Genomic DNA, 21,519 nt, shown 5'->3' on the forward strand with positions numbered 1-21,519 from the left:
AAATGCAGAAGTTGGCAGGAAACTTCGACAAGTGGGTGAGATCAGAGGGCACCATTTTGTTCTTTGGGCAGTTAACTGCTTTTGGAATGAAATTTGTCAGAATTGCAGTCTCTTTTCTTGAAACCTCCTAGATAATTGGGAGCTTTGGTCTTTTGGCTTCAAGTCTGTTGATGCCACAGTGGTCCAGATTGCTTGCTTGCATTTTTGTGGCCGGCTTCCATTCCTTCTCCTAGGCCAGCCCTAGTCCTCTGTAGGTACTCTGGACTTGAATCTTCTCTTCTAAGATAGGTCCTGAAATTCACCCTTGAAGGACTTGAAAAAATGATATACCTTCACATAAATTAATTTTCTAAGTAACTGATCCATACCCTTATAAGCTGTCGATGTTTTTAAACAACCAAAGTTTGCCAGTACTGAAAGTATCTTTCTACATGTCACTTACAAATATAATGAATGCTCAAGTAATCAAGTTTGATGTTATACACCAAATTTTAAAAGAGCATCAAAATTTCCCTGCCCCCAAATTAGCCATTTGTAACGAAACTCTCTGTAAGATGTCTTTTACACATTTTCCTATATTTTCACACATTGAGAAAATGTGTGCCAGGCGCTATGCCACATGTGCTGGTGATGCAGTGGTGAAGAAGCAGGGCCCTTGCCTTCAAGGGGCTTACAGGTAGTGAGTACAGTCAAGGAACCCCTCTCATTACGATTGCCAAGTCTTCGGCAGCCTCAACCTTAAGGGATGCCATTGGGACTATAGGAGTTATATGGGGCTGTCCTTCCTGATTTAAGTGGCCCAGGATGCTTTTTCAACTTCTGCATTTTGCCTTTTTTTTTTAATTGTCTGAATAGGCAGTATATGCATATGATAGAAAATTCAAAAGGAGCAGAAGAGTGTGGAGTGAAAAGTTAAGTCTCCTTTGTTCCCTACCTACTCAGTTCCTTTCCCCAGAGGCAGCCACTATTACCAGTTTCTTTTTTGTTTTCTCAGATATTGTCATGCATATACATAGGCATTTTCCCTCTCCACAAATTGTAACTTACACACACTGCTCTGCCGGTAGCCTTTTCACTTAGCAAAATCTTTGGGAGCTCATTCAGGATCAGTGCATACATAGATACTTCATTCTTAATGGCTTAGTAGTTGTCTGTGATTTAACCAGCCATCTATTAATAGGCATTTAGGTTATTTCCAGGCTTTTCAGAGGTACTGTAAACAATGCTGCAGTGAATATTCTCAGATGAACATCATTTAAAATATGAAGGACATTGTCAAATTGTCAAATTGCCCTCTACCCCTCAGCGACATATTCTCCTAGCTTTCAAAGTTGTCTTTCTTTTTCCATGAACTGTTCATGTCTTCTGTCCACTTTTCAGTTATTGTTTTTGTTGTTGGTAACAGATTTGGAAGAACTCTTTGTATCCTAAAGAAACTAGCTTTTTTGATATTTGTTGGAAATATTTGCCTCTGTTTTCTTGTGGCCTTGTTATCATGTTTTAATGTTTTTTTTTTTTTATCTTTAGCGGCTCCTTTCTCCTTTATTAGAACGTCCTGTAAAGACAAGCAGCTCTGCTGAGCTCCTGAACTCTGTGTACTAGCCTTTTGCTTTCTCTTTTAGCTTCTTCGTGGTATTTTTTGCTCACTCTTCACTTCATACACTTGTGTATTCTTTTCATAGTTAGTTGTGCCCGGATAAGTGAGGTGTTAGTGAATCTAAGGCAGAACCTTAGAAGGTCATAGGCTTATTGGCCTGAGGCAGTGAGGTGTGAACTCCAGCCCTTCCCTTGCAGTGCGCTTATGTATCATTTTAGTACATTCATTTTTGATCAAAGTTTAGTTTTAACATTTTCTGCCCGTAAGTGGGCTATAGCTGTAGCCAAATGATTTAACTTCCTTTGTCAGTAAAATGGGAATAATACCTACCATATATCAGGTTGTCGTACTGATTAAATGAGGCTGGAAACATGTAGACGGAAGAAGAAGGGGCAGAGTAGAGTTGTTAACTTTTCCTTAATTTTTAAGTCTTGCATTTTCTAGATGAGGCTTTCTGCTGTTGGGGTGGTAGAGTAACTGTGGGCTTCCTGGCAAGAAAAGAGCCCCAGCTACTTGGTTTCATTGTACATGGTCTTAACATGTTATCTGACTATGGCTTCGGTGTCCTCAGTTGTAAAAGAGGAACACAACTACAAGGTAAAGGTTGTGTTAAATTGCTTTCTAAATTCTCGTCTCCCCCATCAGGGAAAGCAACTTTTCTTAATAAAAAATGTTACTTCTGTGGCTGACATTTGGCCTTGAAAATGTGTCTGTGCCAGTTCACATGCTGGCCAGTAAGTCTGGAATGGTGTAATGTGCTGAGAATTGAATAGAGTAGCATGGTTAATATTACAATGGTGCTTGTCATGTGGCTTTATCCTTGCTGCTGAGCATGTGGAAGCTCTCTTATCGCCCTGTGTCTGTTTCCTGCTCGGGAGTGGGTAAGACATGGGGTTAGATAAGAGTTTCCCCTGTAATACTATGACTGTTTGAGTAAGAGAAGTCCAACTGTGATAGGCTACACTCCAGGGTAGTTTGTCCTTCGTCTCAGAAATGATGGCAAGTAAGAGAGTGTAGCTGACTTTGGTTTAAGTCCTGGTTTACCTCTTCACCTCCTGGAGCCTAAATTCCTCCCTCAGTTTCCCAGTCTGTAAAATGAGGATGGCAACAGTATTGACTGCATAGAGTTGTTGTGAAGCTTCTGTGGGTAAAAGCTTTAGCACAGGGCTTGGCACATGGTAAGTATACCATACACACTGAAAGGGTGATGATATAAAAATCCTTCCTCCTTTTTTGCAGAGGCCCCACCTTGTGTGTCTCTTGGAAGCACTTCCCTGAGTGGCCCCTCCATTCACTGTCCCTCCGCTGCTGTCTGTATTGGCATCCTCCCAGGCTTGGGTGCCTACTCTGGGAGCAGCGACTCGGAGTCCAGCTCAGACAGCGAAGGCACCATCAACGCCACAGGGAAGATCGTCTCCTCCATCTTCAGAACCAACACCTTCCTCGAGGCCCCCTAGCTCCTCTGTCCTGGCCACAGGGGACTCCTCCCCAAGAGTAGATTGGACAGTTTATTCTGCCTACAGGCATTACCTCCCTTAAAAAAACTCCTTTGCCTGCTTCCCGTTCATACCATGACATCTCTAACCTAATCTAAAAATGTGCCGGAATTCACCTGTAGCCCAGATTTGTGCTTGGTTTCTGTTTCCACTCCAGTGCAGATGGCCAAACCTGTCCCGCCGCGTCTTCCCTCATTGATACGGCAGGTGAGGGCAGGGCCTGGCAGAAACGCCACTAAAAATGCCCTGGAAGTGGAGGCACCAGCTGGCTTGCTAAGGGTTTGGGTTTTATTGCTTTCTGTTTTTTTTTCTTTCCTGACAGCACAAAAAAACAAGGGACATTATCGGGCAGGTGTTATTTAAACATTCTACTACAGATGAACACGTTGTTTGGTTACGCTGGCATTGTGGAGCATGTAGGGGGCAAGAACTGACCCAGGTGATAAAATAGAGCACTCCCCAGGAGCTAACCAATTCTTGATGTTGTGTAACTACCATACAAATAATGAATACCTTCTACTTTTGTTTGCCAGCTGCACTCTTCTCCCCGGGAGGTATTTTTATAAGCGCCACTATGCCAATTGTCTTTTTACATGTGGCTGTAAAAAGAAAAAAAAAAATACCATCATGGAGTGGAGGGCATGGTAGGCAAATAAACGTAGAAGGTGCACAGTATTTGCATAAAGATGATGACCTACATCTGCGGGGGGTGCCACATAACATTCATTCTTTATTGTGACATTTTTCCTCACTTTAGGCCATCCTGTCTCCTCCTCCCTCCCTCTGATCCCATTAATGTGGGCTGATAAAGGACTGGTAACAAGTCAGCTTCCATCTCTACTTAGACCTTTTCTCCACCTGACAAATTGTTTTGTTTTTTTAAATAAAGAATTTAGTTTAAGACTCTAAACATTAGGAGAAAAATATAGGCCTTATTTAATCATGGCCAGAAGTCAGAACTGATGGTAGAAATGTTGACAAGATGACTTATTTATGGCAGCTCTTGGAATCCTAATATCGCAAACCAGTGGGAGATACTTGCATATTCCGACTGTCCTCTGTACTCTGTCCAGGCCCTTCTCTGTTTGGTATGTGTTATGGTTGGGGCTTTTAACTATGGATGAAGCTATTCTAAGCCTACAGGTGTTGCTCTAGTCCTTCCCTCTGCTCTCATCTGCTGCCCCTACTGCTCTGTTCCCTTCTTGAGCAGGGTAGCTCTGAGGCTATGAGCAGCGAGACCCAGAGGTACTGCTCCACCTCTTTTAGTTACAGGGATGCAGGGGCTTACCCCTCCGATTGTAAGGGAGGAGGGAGAGATGACATGAAGGCCTCAAGGACAGAGGTAAGCACAGACTTAAAAACAAATCTGTAGACTCCCCATCCTTCAGGAAAATGAACCTGTACCATTCTTTTCTTTCCCTGGTTTGTACGTCAGTTGTTTCTACCTCCTTGGGTGTGAGACTGAGAGAGACACACACAGAATGTGTTGACACTGTGATGCTGGCAGGCAGAGAAGCTACGCAGTTTTAACGTGGGCAGAGAGGCCCCTGGATCTCATCCAACCTACTCCATTTCCCCTTCCAATGCAGTAACACTCTGTTGCCCACTGGCAGATGGTGACTTCCCTTCACCCATAACTGATGCCTTGTGAATTCTTCCTCCTTTTCAGAACTATTCTGTGCTAATTGTTCCTGACTGGCAGTCCAGGCGTGTCAGCTCCAGCCCAGCAAACAAGGTGTTTAGGTAAAACTGTGTAGGCACCTTCTGCTTCTCTGCCTCATTGTTCCTGTGATTGTGCTGTCATTACAGCACGTACCAAAGCAACCGCAGATCCTTTCAGGAGGCAGACCAAGTAATCAAAGTCATCATCGTTATGTGGTTTGACTTTTAAGAGGCCATTACTATACCTTGTGGCCACCATTGATGCTGGAAGAAGTTGACAAAGGGCTGCAAGGGATGAAAAACATACATTAACTTGAAAGCTAATAAACCTGTTGGAGAACAAGGTCTTGTTTTTCCTATACTGAATCTTGTGCTTCCAACTCTCTCTCCATCTACTAAAACATCTAGATTGAGGTTGAGACTCTTCAGCCTGAGATTTCTGATCTTGGTGTCTTGGGAGAGATTGCAAATCACTGGTAATTATTCCGTAGTATCCTACTGTATCCATTAATATAGAGTCCGGGAAGGGAGACACAGTTTCTGTAGAAACCATTAATAGCAAAGCAGGATCTGCTCTGACCAAGAGAGGAAGCAGCCTTGGAAAGCATCCAGTGTAGACCTTGTAGTTCAAATCCAAAGACTAGAAAAACAGGCATAGAAGGAAACACTGCCTTAAACCATAAAATGTGGCACTCCTGCCTTAATAAATAATTAGGATTTTATAACTAGGTAATAAAGGATAGAAACAAAGTCTGGGATGGGTTTCTTTAAACCTGCTTATATTATCTTGAGTGGTAGTATTCTTACAACTCTGGAACCATGCTAGAGGGAAAGCAAGTGGGTAAAGAGTCCTATTGCCAACTCTACTCGGGGTGGGTTATCCAGCCTGTGTCACCTGTGACTTCAAGCCACTTCCTGCTAGTCATCTCCCTTTGGCCCTGTCATCTGCTGGGGTAGGAAGAAAGGGAGCATGACATCAAAGCATCCATTTTTCCATCTATTAAAAGTAGAGAGGCTGATGTGACCGGACCCAAGGGGGTGACTAGCTGCCTGTTTATGTGTGCCTTCCCTCGACTCTAGGACCCAGAAGGAAAGGAAGCTGGCTCCCCAAGTCCAGGGAGTGGGGGCACTTCAGCTTTTTTTCCTGGAACTTTCTAAACTGAGAGGAGCCCTTAAGTAGGTACTCCTTGGCTAGTACCTTGTGTTCTTATTCCTTTGACTCCCCAACTCTTAAGAATTTCTTGCTACCTCCTTTCCACCCAAGAGAGAAGCTTTCCCAAGACCTTCCCACTGCCTTGGCTTCTCCCCTGGAACTAAGCCCAGTTCCATCTTCCATGGATCTACCACAGTGGTTATGAGCTTGGAGCCAGATGTTTACTAGCTGTATCACTTGAGCGAGGTCTTTAACCTCTCTGGGTCTCAATTTCTTCCTCAGTAAATAGGAATAACAATATTGACCTCCTAGTTAGGTAAAAAAATAATCTGGATTATAGGTGCTTGGCATGGTATCTGGCAGTAAATGGTAGCTTAGTAAATGGTACCCCTGCTCATTAGTAAGCATCAGGCCTCACTCTATTTCTGGGTAGGGTGTCCAGAGCTTCCGTTAGTGGTGGTTTATGGAATCCTGCTGGCATTCCTCAGTTGCAGCTAGAATAGTGACATAATGAAGGGTCAGATTTGGTCGTCAAGGCTCCAACCACCAGCTTCTGCTGTATGCTTCCTGCTTAGCTAAATGTTAATTGGTTAGGCACACCCGGTTCCTTGGCTCGGTGTCCTGACGGTGGGTATGTAGCTCAGCTGTTGTCTTAAGCCCCTCCAGAAAAACAAAAAGGATTGCTCAGTGGCAACGCACAATCATTCGGACTGGGGTATTTTCTTGACTTCCTGGCGTGCCCAGTCCACTTACGCATAATAGCACAGAATGCAAGTTCTGCTCAGTGGGAGGCTACAGTCTTGGCAGTGCTTTTGTAATCACAGGTTGAACACAAGAAACCAGTCCCATGTTCATAACAGTGACACTGGCATTCTGCTCCCTTACCTGCTGGAGCACTGGTTAGGGAGCGAGGGAGTTTAGATTCACAGCAACACCCGGCAGGCTGTGACTTCAGCCTCGGAGCTTTGCAGACGAGACAGGCAGAAAAACCCAGAGAGACAGCCCTCCTCCCCAAGCTTTATTCCTTATGTCCATTTGTTTCATTCATTCAGCGTCTACTGAGAGCCTGCTATGTAAGTGCCAGGCACTGTTTAGGCCATTTGCTGAGTATTGGTGGGCTTTGCTGTGTTTCCTTCTGAAAGAAGCCCTGGGAAGCAGCCCTTCTCTACATTTGATGGAGCAACCCAAAATTCCTAGTGGTTCAGTGGCTTGCCAGAGGTTGCACAACCAGGTGACAGAACCAGAATTTGAATTTGAGCCCTTCCTGCTACAAGTGGCTTTGTGTGGTATCAAACTCCTAAAACAAATACCAGTGCCCAGGCCACAGTGGCAGGATTCAAGGGTGAAGGAATCTTTCTAGTCAGATTTCCCAGTTCACTTTTCTGCCTGCCATCCATCTACAAGAAAAAAGGAGCAGCAGCAAATATATTCTAGATGTGGACTTTTGTTTTTCAAGTGGTGATTTGGCCTTGCCAGGAGTTCAGGGGGCTGCCAGTCTCTTACCTCTGTACCCTTCTGAACTTTAACAGATGTGAACAGGCATAAAGAAAGATGGCCGAATATCAGCTTCTCAGAGTAGAGAGCTCCCTGGTAAAGCTGAATTGGTCCTGAGGTGTACACTCCTTTCCTCTATGAACTGAAGCCAGCTGGGAGTAAAGGGCCAACGACCAGTCAGTCTCAGGCAGACAAGGAGGGACAGGACAGAGAGGCTAGGTCTGTTGACCACGTGAAGCCTGGAATTGGGGACCAAGGCCACCACACCTGAAGTAGGCTGTCCAAAAGAGTGCAAGCATTTGGGATGGACTCCCGATGCAAAGTAGGGACCCTGCCTTAACATGGCCCAGTAGATGTCATTCTCCCCAGTTTCATCCATCTGGAAAGTTACTCCCATAGGGATCTGTAAGGGAGAGGTAGGGAGAGGTCTGCATGAGAAGTGGTCACCTCGCTTTTCCTTTTAGTCCTTTGAGGGCGAAGGAGGGAATCGGGGGCTGGGAGAAGGCTCCTCCTTTATTTAGCGGCCTTTTAGGAGCCCTGGTGGCGAAGTGGTTAAGAGCTTGGCTGCTAACCAAAAGGTTGGCAGTTCAAATCCAGCCACTCCTTAGAAACCGTACAGGGTAGTTCTCTGTCCTGTAGGGTCGCTATGAGTTGGAACTGACTCGATGGCAAGGGGTTTTGGTTAGTGAATCAGAAAGGATCCCTGGTGGCGCAGTGGTTAAAGCACTAACCAAAAGGTCGGCAGTTCGAACCCACTAACTGCTCCTCAGGAGAAAGATGTAGCAATCTGCTTCTGTAAAGATCTACAGCTTTGGAAACCCTATTGGGCAGTTCTACTCTGTACTGTAGGGTTGTTATGAGTAGAATCGATTAGATGGCAATGGGTTTGATTTGATTTTTTTAGTGAATCAGAACTTCACAGGTTTTTCCTGTGCTGGGTGAGTACAAAATTGCCTGGGTATGACACCCAGCTAGACTCACTTGAACTGTAGAACTTGAGGGTAATTGAGCAGTCTTGTGCTAACATTTTGACTAATACTCAGCCTTGCAGCCTGAGCAGGGGCTTGGCATGAGGAAACGAGCCAGTCGTGCTAGTCCTGGGGTTTTACCCATGTTGCCAGGCTGGCCTCTCAGCCAGTGTGCTGTGCTTTTCTGAAGGACCCTCCACAAATCAGGGCCATCCTGCATCCCTCTCCTCAGAGGGGAAGGTGGCCCTGAAGATGTTTCTTCTGACTCTGGGTGGCCACAGAATCAGCAGAGGCATTGGAAGCTTAGGGTGAAGAGGTCCCTCATTTTGACCCTCCCACCAGATAAACATTGAGCTCACCTGAGCTCACCATGCACCCGCAGGTTGGACCTACCCGGCTTGCTGCCCAGTTCTAGCAGGCTAGTGGTGTACTGATCTGGGAGAGCAGGTCGAGATAACTGACTTCCCAGTTCCGGTGGAAAGAAATGGCAAATCCATTAGCAGCTCGATCAAAGCCAAGGGATGCAGTGGAACAAGTGTGGACTCTGGAGTCGGCCAGACCTGAATGTGAATTCTGGCTGTGCCTCTAACTTGATGAGCTTCCCTGTGCTTGTTTTCTCACCTCTGAATGGTCATAAGGGGCCATGGGAGGGCTCATCAGGATCATGCATGTGAAGCACTTAATGCAGTGCCAGAAACAGTTCTTCATGTAAATGCCAGTTCTTATTGGTCACACGTAAGTCAAATGGGCTGACTGGAATGCCAGGTGGGAGGTAGATAAGGAGAGGAGGTGTCCCATGGAAGGAAAGAGGGAACCGGGAAGATCACTGGTGTTTCAGGTTGGTCCTCTGGCCAGTTTCATGATGCTGGGCCTGCATCCAGCGAGGGAGATGCAGTAGAAACCTATGGGCTGCTGTCAGCAGGGACTCGGGATGCAGGGCCAAAGCAGCAGCGCTGCTTAGGATCGATCCCAAGACCAAAGAGGCTTCCGCACAGGGAGTACCCAGATGTCTACAAGATCTGGAAGAGCAAATGGTGGTAGCAACTGCTGTCCTTTAGGGTGGCATAGGACAGAGCGTGGACCAAGACGAAGAGAGTGGGGACCATGAGGTGTCATCCGGGCCTGAGTCCCCCAGGGTCAGCATGTGGGGCCTCCCAGAAACACTGGTGTGGCCTCTGCAGGGGCCCAGGAGACCAGACTTAGAAATGTCGGCGGGGGCCAGTGCATTCCAGTGGGCATGTGCAGTGTGCCAGGTTCTACTGTTACTGTGGAATGCATGTCCCCAAGCAGAAGTGATGACATCTTCCTCACACGCTGGCTTGGGGAAAAGGGTTTTCATGCTTCATTTCCTTTTCCAGTCTTCCCAGCTCAGTGAGCCCCAATAGGTCCCTGCTGAGGAGGACATCTGAAACGCCTTTGTTACCCTGAGTGTAACAAACAGAACATGGTCACGTAATAAAAAAAAACCAGAGCAGGCATGAGGTGCAGGCTACAACACAACGTATCCACCAAGGACGCCGGCCTTTCGGAGTCTGCAGCTAGTTACTTGGAAAAAGCCAGTTATGATTGTAAAAACTTTATTCTCTTTAATAACAATAATAATTCCACTAAAATTATACAAAGTACATTCAATACTTAAGAGTGGCAGGCGGGGAGAAGAGAGGAAGCCAGTCTGGCCCAGAAGCATCATCAGTGACTCCAACAGAGGATGGGGGGATGTGGGGGAGGGGGAGCGGAGGTCCAGTTGTAAAAAATAAAAACGTCGATTGGTAAAAAAGGCCACCCACGAGGAAGCAGGGTGAGCGTGCATGTTCCTGGGGAGGGAGGGTGGCTCAGGCGGCATGCTGCTGCTGGGCGCAGGCTGGCGCTCAGGGAAGCTCCGAGTTGGTGGGGGGCAGGTTTTTATAATTGAAATACTGCACTACCTGTTGGGGCAGCTCCGCCAGCACGGCTTTGGCCAAGGTCTCTTTTGCCGCCTGCAGGGGTGACGTGGGGTGCAGAGGGGAGAGAAGGATTAATGATTGGAACTCAGGAGGGGCACTGTGCCCAGAGCGCTGCTCCCGAAGGTGTCCTTGGAGGACAAGAGCAGGGCTGAGGGTCAGGCTGTCCAAAACCAGCAGCCCTAACCCAGTCCCTGCTGAAACCCCACCATTAGCAGTGCTTTCCTTGCGGTTAAGTGTAACTCTTCGCATGAGCACGTGAGATGCCTGAGAGTAACACTGTAGGATGGATTTGTCTGTGGGAGGCTTTTCAGCTGCACCACCCACTCATCTGGCAAACATTTACTGAGCACCTCCTCCTAGCCCGGTGTAAATGCGTGGCAATGCGGAGCTACATGGTACATGTCCCGTGCATGATGGGGTGACCGGTGTGCAGCATTTGTCCTCAGGAACCTTATTCTCTAGAGGAAGGAGGCACACCCAGAGGGCCATGGGCATAGCTGTAAGGACCACTGGGTACAGAACAGTGGGGTTACTTCTTACTGGGACTGGCTGCCAGGATTTGAGCCACAGGGGGGCCCTGAGCAACCCTGACAGCTGAGGGAACCAAGGCCCGAGGTCAGAGACTTGCCCAAGATCACACCTCTGACCACATAAAAGTTAGGTTCAGGCAGGCAGTACAGGGGTGGCATCTGAGCAACTGTGCTACCCTCTGGGGCTCCTCGTGGGAGGCTGTGCCAGGGCAGCAACCATTCATCCCACCTTCCTTGTGGGCAGACCTAGGTCAACTGGACATAAGACCAGAGCCATGTCCTGCAGAGGCCACCAGTCCCCCCGCAGAGGCCCTCTGGGCAAAGTGAGGAGGCTGGATGTGGTGTGGTCTCCAGAGAAGCCTCTCTCACCTCTGGGCCCTTGGCCTCGCCCCTCCTGGTGCCTGGAATGCTCTCCCCCACGTGGATAACCCCTAGTTACCCTTAAGGACCCCAGGAAGCTGGACTGGGCTCTGCTCTCCAGTGTTCCACCAGCTTGTTGAAGCAAATGCTCACATGGTCATACTGGCCTCCCTGTACACCATCGCTGGGGACAGGCCAGGCCCACGCTTGGCACAGAGTGGGCCTCAGGGAACACGATCAGGGAAGCTGAGGGTGGAAGAGTCTAGGAGTGGGCCACACAATCCTGAGACTTCCATCCTTGACTGTCAGCTGTGGTGGGTGGGGTCTTTCCTTGTCCCTGTGCTAGCCATGAACATCCCCTTGACCCTGCCCCCGCCCATCCTGGCTGGTACTCACGTTGCGGAACTCGCGAAAGGGCACAAACTGCACGATATCACGGGCTGCCTCCTCACCCGTGTGGGAGCGCAGCCTGTGGCTGTCCCCGTCCAGGAACTCCATGGCCGCGAAGTCGGCGTTGCCCACGCCCACAATGATGATGGACATGGGCAGCTTGGAAGCCTGCACCACGGCATGCCGCGTCTCCTCCATGTCGCTGATGACACCATCCGTGATGATGAGGAGGATGAAGTACTGCTGCAGGGAGCAGGTCAGATGGGTACTCAGCAGGGCCCCGAGGCCCCTGGCTCCCTTCTCCCTCCCTCCCCTATCCCTCTAAAACCTCTCGAGGAAGGCGGCTCTTCTTCCCCTGCTGCAGCCAAACCTCAGCCACCTCCTTGGGCAGCCTGCTCCCTGGGTCTTCTGCCCTCACAGGCCTTGCATCCATCTGAACACTTCCCTGGTCACAGCTCGGAGCACACGCTGCCTCTTCCTCCTTCCCTGGAAGCCCAGGACTTTGGCCTGGCTTTGCCAGTCACTGCACTGCGGGACTCTGGGCAACTGCCTTAACTCGCTGGGCCTATTTCTTCATCTGCAAAATGGGAGCTGCTGCACCCATCTCACAGACGATATGCCTAACTCGTGGCAGCGACTCATCACTGGCTGAATCTCTGACAGCCAGGCTCACCACTGGTGAAAGAAGATGCATCCCATCAGGCCCACTTCTGGTGAAGGAAGACACCATCTTGGCTGCCAGATACCAGCCTCCCCTTCTCTGCTGCACCTGGGCATTAATGCCTGGGACCCTGTTTACTCCCTACCCAGTGTGACCTGAGACACCTTGCAGGGGCTAAGAGCAGGCCCTCTAGACCAGTGTGACTGCAAGTGTCAGACTCTGCAGGTAAACTAGCCATGTGGGGTCATAAACCTGACAGCACTGAAAGCCATCAAGTCACAGCGGGAACAGTATGTTTTGCAATGTCCTCTCAGTTCTAAGAACTGTATACCAGTTGGTGCTAGTTTGTCGTTAATGACTCTGTAACTTTTGCTAAGCTTCCTTTCTAACAAAGCCAGCAGGCAGGAAGCTCACAGCTTCAGGAGACAACTGTCTCTAGCTAGACTTTAATACCATTGTACAGTTTTTGTTGTATTTATTTTTATCGTTACCCTCTATTTATGGCTGGTGATGCTGACTTTTCATTTGCAGCGGGATATAAAGTTTCCTTTACAAAATCTAAGTAAAAAAATACTGAATAGTTGGTGTGGGTGATATGTGGGCATGGTATAAACTGTGAAGGTGGGGGGGCGGGGATGAATGAAGTTCTGGAAAGCTACTCCGTGGTCCTGTGGGAGGAGGGCCCCAGGGTCCAAGTGGCTGAGACCTAACTTTTAACTCAGCTCTATCCTTAGCACCTTCTGGCTTCTTTTGGGGGAACACAATTTTCCTCATCCATAAAATAAACTTGGATATGTTTATTTGTGGTCCTAATATTCTCTGTTTGGGGCTTTTGTCGTTGAGTCTGGACTTTTTCATTCCAAGAAGAGGAAATTGGGGCCCAGACGAGTCCGAGGCCATGAAGCTAAGGAGGGCAGCACTCAGCCAGACTCCAGGCCAGCACTTGGCCACTTTCTCATTCAGCAAGGCCATTTGCTCCCTGAGGGCTCGGCCCCCAGGATGCCTTGCTTCCTTACCCGTACGCTGAGCACAAACTGGAGGGAAAGAGCCAGGTGAGCTTCATGGAGGCATGGACCTTGCCATCCTAACCCCCAGCTCCAGGCAGCAGTGGTCTAGCTCCTGCTCTGTGCCTTTAAGAGGCCAGTCCCTTGGCTGGGGATACCTGTTGCCATGGTGATGGCTGCCTGAATCCCCACAGGGGAGGACTGCTGTTGCCGCCCCCCATCCCTGAGGTGAGGGGAACCCCTGCAAGCCCATCCAGACCCTTGTTCCCCCACAAGGTTCTACCATCTTTCCAGCACCCTTTCCATTAAGTGACCCCCTAACCCCACCTCCACCTTACCAGAAATAGTCTGGGGCACCCAGGTTGGCAGAAGGGAGGGCACTGAGAGGCCTGGCAATGAGGAAAGAATGCTTGACCTTGTTTGGTCTCATATGCCCCACCACTTGTTGGGTGGGACTTGACTCTCAGCCCCTTCAGCTCAAACATGCTGCCCCCCACTCATCCTCCCCACAGGGCCCTCGTGGCTCTCCTGTTTCTGTCAGCCCCAAGTCTAGATTAGGAGACTTCTGGAGGCCTGGGCTTCTCTCTTATCCTTGCAGCCTTCTCCCCAGGAAGGTGGGGCAGCCAGGCACAGGTTTGTGCAGGGCCGTGGGCACCAGGACAGGGTGAGGAGTCCCTAATGACACACGGTGACAGTGTCCACACAGACACTACCTGTCGCCCCACTCTGTGATTCCCGCTTTAGAGAAGAGGAATGGGCTCAGAGAAATGAAGTGACTTGCTCAAGGCCCCGCAGCCCAGAACTGGCAGTCTAGATTCAGACCCAAGCCTGGCTGACTCTGAAGTTAGGGCTCTCTCTACAACATCCCCCTCTCCTTCCCAATGGCATTGGTGGCCTGCAGCTGTGTCTCCAACAGTGGGGCCTGGTGGGGAGAAACTCCTCACATCCTCTCGCCCAGCACCCCAGTGTCCAAGGGCCTGAATGTCAGGATGGCAGCCCAGGTTTGGGCCCAGAGCCACTGCACTGGACTTCAGCTTTCACCCCTCTGTGCCAACCAGCCAGCCATGACACCCACACCGAGGTGTCCGGCCCTAGCCTCGGCCCTAGCCTGGACCGGCCTTGGCAGTGGAAGTGCAGCTAACATGTCCTGGGCTTCTTCCCAGCCCAGCAGAGCTGGGGCTGTCTAGGAGCTTCAAAGGTCCATTATAACCCCAAGGTCCACCCTCCTACCCAAGACAGACCAGAGGGAAGGCTATAAAAAAAAAAAAAAAAAATAGAAGGGAAGAATGAAGGCAGAACCAGGGGGTGGGGGGATGGAAAGGTACTCTAGACTCTATGGCCCCTGCACACAGTCCTGGTCTGCCCTACCCCAGGCTTTCCCACATTCATACCTTTCCTGTTTCCGTTCTGTCTGCCCTCCATACCCTGCATACCCTTCCGGACCACCACTCCAAAACCCGCCTTAGCGTCCCATCCTCCTTCCCAGGCGGAGTAAAGCTCTCCCCAGCTCTGAACTCCGCTTCCCCTGCCAGTGATCACCTCACAGGAGGGCTTCTCGGGGAAACCCTCTCACCCCATGTCTTGTGCACTCCTCAGGGTACCCTCAGGGACTCTTCTGCACCTCATGGGCCCCTCACAGGGTCTGGCACCCTGTCGATGCTTCAGAGACACAGGCCAATCAGAGCCTGGGGTTTCCACCCAGTAACACTGTCAGATTGGATCCCAAACCCAAACTCCCAACACCTTTCAAAGATGCCTTTACCCAGAGGTTCTTCAGCTTTCTAGAGCTTTAAATAGCCACTTCTAATGCATTTAATGTGATTTGATTTATAAGAAACTGACTTGTCCACAACAGTTCCAGGCAGAGTCTACGGCAGCGGCACTTACCCCCCTAGCTTGTTTCTGAGAAGCTGGCTGCCGAGGGACCTGGAGGACAATGAGGGGATTCTCAGGGTGTTGGCTGCTTCCCCAGCAACCCTTCCACTGGGACACCAGCCTCCCACGTACCCAACCAGGAATGGGCCAGGGGACAGAGGGAAAGATGGAGGCCCCATGATGGGAAGTTCGTTGGCCCCACCTGAACCAGGCATTGCCTGCTTAATGGCTTTCAGTGGCTCCTCACTGCCCTCCCCAGAGAAAACTCAGACTCCTCAATGGCCTCCAAGGCCCTGTGGGACCCTGTCTACCTTTTCAACCTCATCCACCCCTGCTGGAAGGAGCCCTGGTGGCGCAGTGGTAAAGCACTTGGCTGCTAACTGAAGGTCGGCAGTTCAAACCCACCAGCTGCTCCACAGAAGAAAGATGTGGCAGTCTGCTTCTGTAAAGATTACAGCCTTGGAAACCCTACGGGGTAGTTCTACTCTGTCCTATAGAGTGGTTGTGAGTTGGGATTGACTCGACGGCGATGGTCACACTCCTTCGTTCAATTATTTCTGCAAGCCATGCCGCCAGGCCTTTGCATATACTGTTTTTCTACCTGGGACACACGCACACACACACACACACACACGCACATGTGCACACATGAGCAAGCACACGCGCATGCGTGCACCCACATACACGCACACACATCTTTCAAGACTAATTCTCAAGCACGCTTCAAGTCTCAGCTTGGATGTTACTATTCCAAGAATCTGTCCCTGGCCCCTCCATCTGGGTTGTTGCTCTTGCCAGGTGCCGTTGAGTTTCAACTGCTAGTGACCCCATGTGACAGAGTAGAACTGCCCCATAGAGTTTTCCACACTGTATTCTCTATCGCAGCAGACTGCTAGGTCTTTCTCTCATGGAGCCACTGGTGGGCTCAAACCGCCAACCTTTCAGTTAGCAGCTAAGCGTTTAACCATTGTGCCACTGGGGCTGGGTTAGGTGCCCACCTTTATGATCCTGGACTCCCCTCACCAGAGGCTTAGCCGCCATGCATCACAGCTGCTGCTGCCTGGTCTGGCTCCCACTAGACTGAGCTCTGAAAGGCAGAGCCTGTGTCTGGTTCATCGGTGTCTCCTGGTGCTGCATAGCAATACACTTGGGTGAAGAAACGGGAGAGTGCAGGCACGCCTAGGGACGTTTCCACCACCTGCTCTCCATTTCCTGACGTGGGAGCACATGTATACACGCCTGTGTCTGGGGACAGTGACAGTGAAGCCATACCTAATATTCCCCAAAGAGCAACTGAACAAAAAGGATCAGATAATCCAGAAATTGTTCTCATTTGCCCTGGGCCTAAATGTGCTCAGCACCACCGAATGCTGGCCCAAGAGATGTCCCCAGAATCAACTGCCAGCATTTACTGAGTGCTTTTTGTGTGCCAGGCACTGCACAGAGCAATTTCCATGCCTGTCTGGTTGAATCCTCACAACGCTTCTAGAAGGCAGGCACTGTTTCCATCATTCCCGTTGTACTGTTAAGGAAACTGAGGCTCAGAGAGCTTAAGTGACCAGTTCAGGTCACACAGCTCGGAAGTGGGGGAGCTAGGATTTGAACCGGCTTGATGAGATGCCAGAGTTTGTGGCTGAGCCATCAGGAAGCCCCACTTCTCCCACATTTGGGGTCCTGAGAGACAGGGATAAAGCAGAGGTTGGAGGCATAGAAGTGGCTGTATATGTTCTTAGATATCACAGCAGGTGGGCTGATACAGACCCCCCGGCCTCACTTCTGAAGCCTAAGTCATGTACCTGGGATGGGTGACAGAGCTGCGATCGCCACAGCAGCATCCCAAGGGTAAGGGAGCCAGGAGGAGGCTGCTCAGCCGGGTTGGGAGGACCAAGCCAAGACGAAGTGCTGGGGCCAAGAGGGCTAGGTTTCAGCATCCCCTGCTTGAGCCTCAGGTCCTTGTACCCCAGAGAAAGGGCCAGGTTCTTTCCTCTGAGGACCTACAGCAGTTGTTCCTGAGAACACAGACACCCTTCCTGGCCTCCACAGGGCCCACACCCTGCTCCAGCCCTGGGCTCCCCCTCTCCCCAGCACCCTACCTCCTGCCCAAGTCTGCCCTCCCCCGCCTCCTCTGTTCCTGGCTCAGCAGATGAAAAAGCACAGCCCCAAGGCTAGGTTTTACTTCTGTTCCTCCCACCTCCTCCCATTCCTACCCCTTCACCCTGTGGTTTTCCCCCTTAAACAAAAACGTAGGCCTTTTTTCCATTCCTTTGGAAGCTGCCTCAGGTGCATACAGACTGGGTGAACAACGGCCCCTGGCATCCAAGCGGGTGTTCCAGCTGAAGACTGCCCCAACGCCCCCCCCCCCACCATGTCTCTCTCTGCCTCCTTCAGCCAGTGCCCGCACCTAGGAATTAATAAGAAAAAAGTCCCTCCAGGCCTTTCCTGGTTACTGCCCCATTCAGGTTACCCCCAGGCCCTCCCAAACCCCGGGAACATTGATTCCCATTTCGTAAGTGGGGATGGGACTCACTGCCAGGGCTGGGCCTCCAGCTGTGATGACCAACAACCCCTCCTTCCCCACTGACCCTCAGCCACACTGCCGCACCTCCTCCTCCCCCTACCTCAGCACCTTGTCTTTGCTGTTCCCTCTGCCTGGAATTAACTCAGCCGATCCTTTCTTGCCCTTCAGGTCTCTTCCGGTGCCAGGCACTGTGTTATTTCATTTGATGCTAATACCACTTGCGCAAGATGGGGCCTATTAGTATTCCCATTGTACAGATGAGGAAACTGAGACCATAGAGCTGAAGTGGTCTGTCCAAGTCATAGAGCGAGGAAGGGGCAAGGGCAGGCCTGGTGGCTTGACTCCAGGGCTTCCATTCCCAACAGGAGCCTCTATTGACTCCTGAACAATTAGATCACGCCTGCCCCTCCCCTGGCTGGCCCTTGGCTCCTCATCTCTCTCTCTCATAACCTCACCTCCCTAGTGACCAGGTGCTTCCCTCCTCTGGGTGGTCCCAGTGGTCTCCTGACTGAGTCACCTCTTAACACCTCCTAAGCTTCACGTGGTACGCGGCTCAAGGTAGGTGCCACCTTGAATCCGCTCATTACCAGAACATGTCTGAGCACCTGCCACGTGCCAGGCAGTCTGCGAGATACAGGTATGTGACGGTGAACACACAGACCCAGTCCTGACCTCCGTGGGGCTGAGAGTCTGGGGGGTACCCACAAGATACAAGGAAACACATAGTAGGTGAACAAGACATTCCCAACCGTTATCGGAGTCAAAATGTAAATAAGCAGACAAAGCAGGGGTGGAGGAGCGATCTCCTTCAGCTAGGGGGTCAAGGAAGTTCACTCTGGGAGGTGGCATTTGAGCTGGGCGCTGAGGGGTGAGAGAGAGACAGCCCTGTACATGAAGAGTCTGGGAAGAATCTCCAGGCAGTGGGAACAACAAGGGCAAAGGCCCCGAAGGAGGAACAAGCTCGGTGTGTTTGAGGGACAGGATGGAGGCCCGGGTGGCAGGATCATCCTCAGTGAAGAGAGGGGTGGAGGAACAGGGAGGGGCAGGGGGAGAAGGGGAGAGGTGGGGCCTTGGAAGACTTAGTCTGATGTGGGGGTTTTCAATAGGGGAGTTAGAGGATCTGATATTTGCTGTTAAAAGGATTCTTCCATGGGAGAATGGATTCTGCTGGAAGGGGCAAGAGTGGCCACAGGGAGCCAGTCAGGGGTGAATGCAGTATCCAGTGAGACCTGGTGGTGGCTGTGACATTGGGGATGTGGGCAAATTCTGGATAATACTATGGAGGTAGAATGAAAAGAACAGTCTGGAAAGGACTTCAGCTCTCACGCAGCAACCCTGCCCTTTGAGTAGAGGTAGAAGCCAGAGGGGCGGAGGCTTGTCGAAGTCTCCTAGGGACAGGATGGGTGGCCAGGTGGGAAGGGGACCCAAACTCCTCAGTCCTAGTCCAGCATGCTTTGTGCCCCAGGGCTGGGTTCCAGATACCCAGCCACAGCTGGAGCCTGCAGAGCAGTCCTGAGGAAAGGGGCTGGGAAGTCCCAGCCTTAGCAGGTGCTCAGGCTCCTGAGCTATGCTTACCATCCTGCTGATTTCTACTAGGCTTCTCCTGGCTTTCTGACTGGTCTGGTCAGTCAAGTCCAGTCAGGTGTTCAGGGTCAGGGTCAGAAGAAGACAGAGGGGATGGCAGAGAACTTACAGAGGCAGAGGCACTGCCCTTAGGGTAGAGGGAGAAGACCTCTCAACCTGCTTTGCAGAGTGAGCTCAGGGTGGGTCATGGTGGAAAAGGTGACCTTTGGTGACCCCGACACTGGCCTTAGGTCTTGCCAGTAGGACCCACCTGTGGAGTCAGCCTGGAGCTGGGGAGGGAGAAGGGGTAAGGACCAGGGATGGAGACACCCACCATGGCTATTTGCCATATATTCCAGATGCCCCACAGCAGCCTTGGCAGTCTCAGGCAGGTTTCCATTCATTCTGGCCTCATTACTGAGTGCCAGGCCAAGCCAGACAGTTCCGCAGCCCTCAGCAGGGTGACAAGAGGTGGGAGCTGCTCTAACTGGGAACTAGGTGGCCCAGTGGGTCAGCTTTAGGGCTGCAGGAATCACCTCTCCTGGTTTCCATCTGTCATGGGAGTGACAAGTACTCTTGACCCCAAGAATACATTGCCCGTTGATCACAGTTCTATTTCCCAACGAGCATGAAGGGAACTGCTGTGTCCTTCTCAAGTCTGTACTCCAGAAAGCCAAGTTGAGCTGGTCCAACCCCCTTATGATACTTGCAGGTAAACTGAGGCCCAGAGAGCTGTAGGGATTTTAGAGCAAGGGGAAGACAGAGAATCCTGCTTCCCAGACTCATGGAGTGGGGAGAGGGGTGGTGTAGAAAGGACAGACCTTGGTCTACACCTCCCCCAGGCAGCCAGGCTGGCCCCCCTTGTGCCCACGTTTGTCGCCATCTACTCACCGTGGCCGTCTGCTGCTGCGTGGCCTGGGCTGCAAACCGGGCCACGTGGTTGACAATGGGAGAGAAATTGGTGGGACCATAGAAGCGGATGTGGGGCAGGCAAGCTGAATATGCTTGGGCGATGCCATCCACGCCTGTCTCAGAAAGAAGAGTCAGGGTCAGCCCAGTCCCCCCGACCCATGGTCTAGATGAGGTCACATCGGCCCTGCACCCCCTCTATTCCAACTGCTAACAAAGCGTCTATTTCCTACTCACCCAAATGCCATTGTGAAGGCCAGAGTGGGCCCCATGGAGTGGAAGCTCCCAGAGGGCAGGATCAGAGTAGTATAAAGCAAACAGCTCTGAATTCTGAGTCAGCCAGACCTGAGTTCAAATCCTGCCTTTGCCACTTCCTAGCTGTGGGACCTGGGGAAGTTGTTTACTCTTTCTGAGCCTGAGTTTCCTTGTCTATCAATGGGGCAGACAGTCCCTACTCTTGGGCAGTTGGCAGGAGGGAGACCTAGTAGGTTCTCCAAAGACAAGGGGCTTGGCAAAGCCTGCAGTAATGCTTTGGGGCCCTAGGGAGGCCCCTGGGTCCCATTCCAGACACTTCTTGTCAGAGCGATTGGGGGATTAAGTGAGAAACTTGCATAGCCTCTGCACACAGCTCTCTGTAAACAGCTGCCATTATGAGCCTAAGAATATTCCCACTGCCCTATGATCCTGCCCAGAAGTCCTCTGCCCAGGATAAAGTCAACCAGCCTGAACTTGGACAAAATGTCTCTGGACCCCTGCCCCAAACCACAGAGCCCCAGCAGAAGCACAGGGCCACACCTCCAGCTGACCGATACCCACGGTTTCTGAGTCGCAGCATCACCCCCAAGTTGGAGACTTGATGCGTTTCCCTTCTGAGCACAAACCTGGCCCAGTTTTGGGGTTTCCCGGGGTGATGAATGCTCCCCCTAAGCCAAATCCTAGGCAATTCTGAAAGGGCAAAAAGGAGGCCCAGAGTGGGCCGGGGCCTGTCCAAGGTCTCATGATGGTGGGGCTACCCTCTTCCATACCTGCCTCGATCCCCCTCCGCTCCTCCAATAGTTTCTGAACTATTCCTGGCAGGCTCAGCAATCCACTTAGGCCTGGGGCTGGGGAGAGCACAGACTCCACTCCTACTTCCCAGTCACCGCCCCCCCCACCACACACACCCCAGCCCCAGGCGCCCTCAGTCCTCCCCCAAGGAGCAAGGGGCAGAAAGGCTCTTTGTGGAAGGAGAGCGGGGTGGAGTGGAGCTGAGCTGCCCCTGCCTCCCCAACTTCCTTACAGGGATGGAGGGAGAAGATAGGCAGACATGTAATGGTACAGCCCCATCACCTCCTGGGCTACACAGGGCTTCCTGTCATTCTCACCTGGCCATCCCTTGAGGTGAGCTAAGCAGGTA

General features: G+C 51.0%; 2 protein-coding genes across 11 annotated transcripts in view; one reads left to right on the plus strand and one right to left on the minus strand.

The window, feature by feature from the left end:
- PSME3IP1 (proteasome activator subunit 3 interacting protein 1) overlaps positions 1-3,208 on the plus strand; it is a 32,125-nt gene extending 28,917 nt beyond the window's left edge. For all 5 annotated transcript variants that reach the window (XM_010596068.3, XM_010596071.3, XM_010596069.3 and 2 more), the window contains one exon: positions 2,837-3,208. In XM_010596068.3, the coding sequence (XP_010594370.1) occupies positions 2,837-3,054 (218 nt within the window). In that variant the 3' untranslated portion in view covers positions 3,055-3,208. The remainder of the gene's footprint in view (positions 1-2,836) is intronic.
- Positions 3,209-9,920: 6,712 nt separating this feature from the next.
- CPNE2 (copine 2) overlaps positions 9,921-21,519 on the minus strand; it is a 57,416-nt gene continuing 45,817 nt past the window's right edge. For 4 of the 6 annotated variants that reach the window (XM_064273997.1, XM_064273996.1, XM_064273993.1 and 1 more), the window contains 4 exons: positions 20,106-20,239; positions 15,146-15,184; positions 11,600-11,836; positions 9,921-10,346 (listed from right to left, as the gene is read on the minus strand). In XM_064273997.1, coding sequence (XP_064130067.1) covers positions 10,239-10,346; positions 11,600-11,836; positions 15,146-15,184; positions 20,106-20,239 — 518 coding nt within the window. In that variant the 3' untranslated portion in view covers positions 9,921-10,238. The remainder of the gene's footprint in view (positions 10,347-11,599; positions 11,837-15,145; positions 15,185-20,105; positions 20,240-21,519) is intronic. The other 2 variants (XM_064273998.1, XM_064273995.1) reach the window with 1 other exon arrangement.

Source organism: Loxodonta africana, chromosome 21, assembly GCF_030014295.1.
Source record: "Loxodonta africana isolate mLoxAfr1 chromosome 21, mLoxAfr1.hap2, whole genome shotgun sequence".
NCBI classification, from domain to species: Eukaryota; Metazoa; Chordata; class Mammalia; order Proboscidea; family Elephantidae; genus Loxodonta; species Loxodonta africana.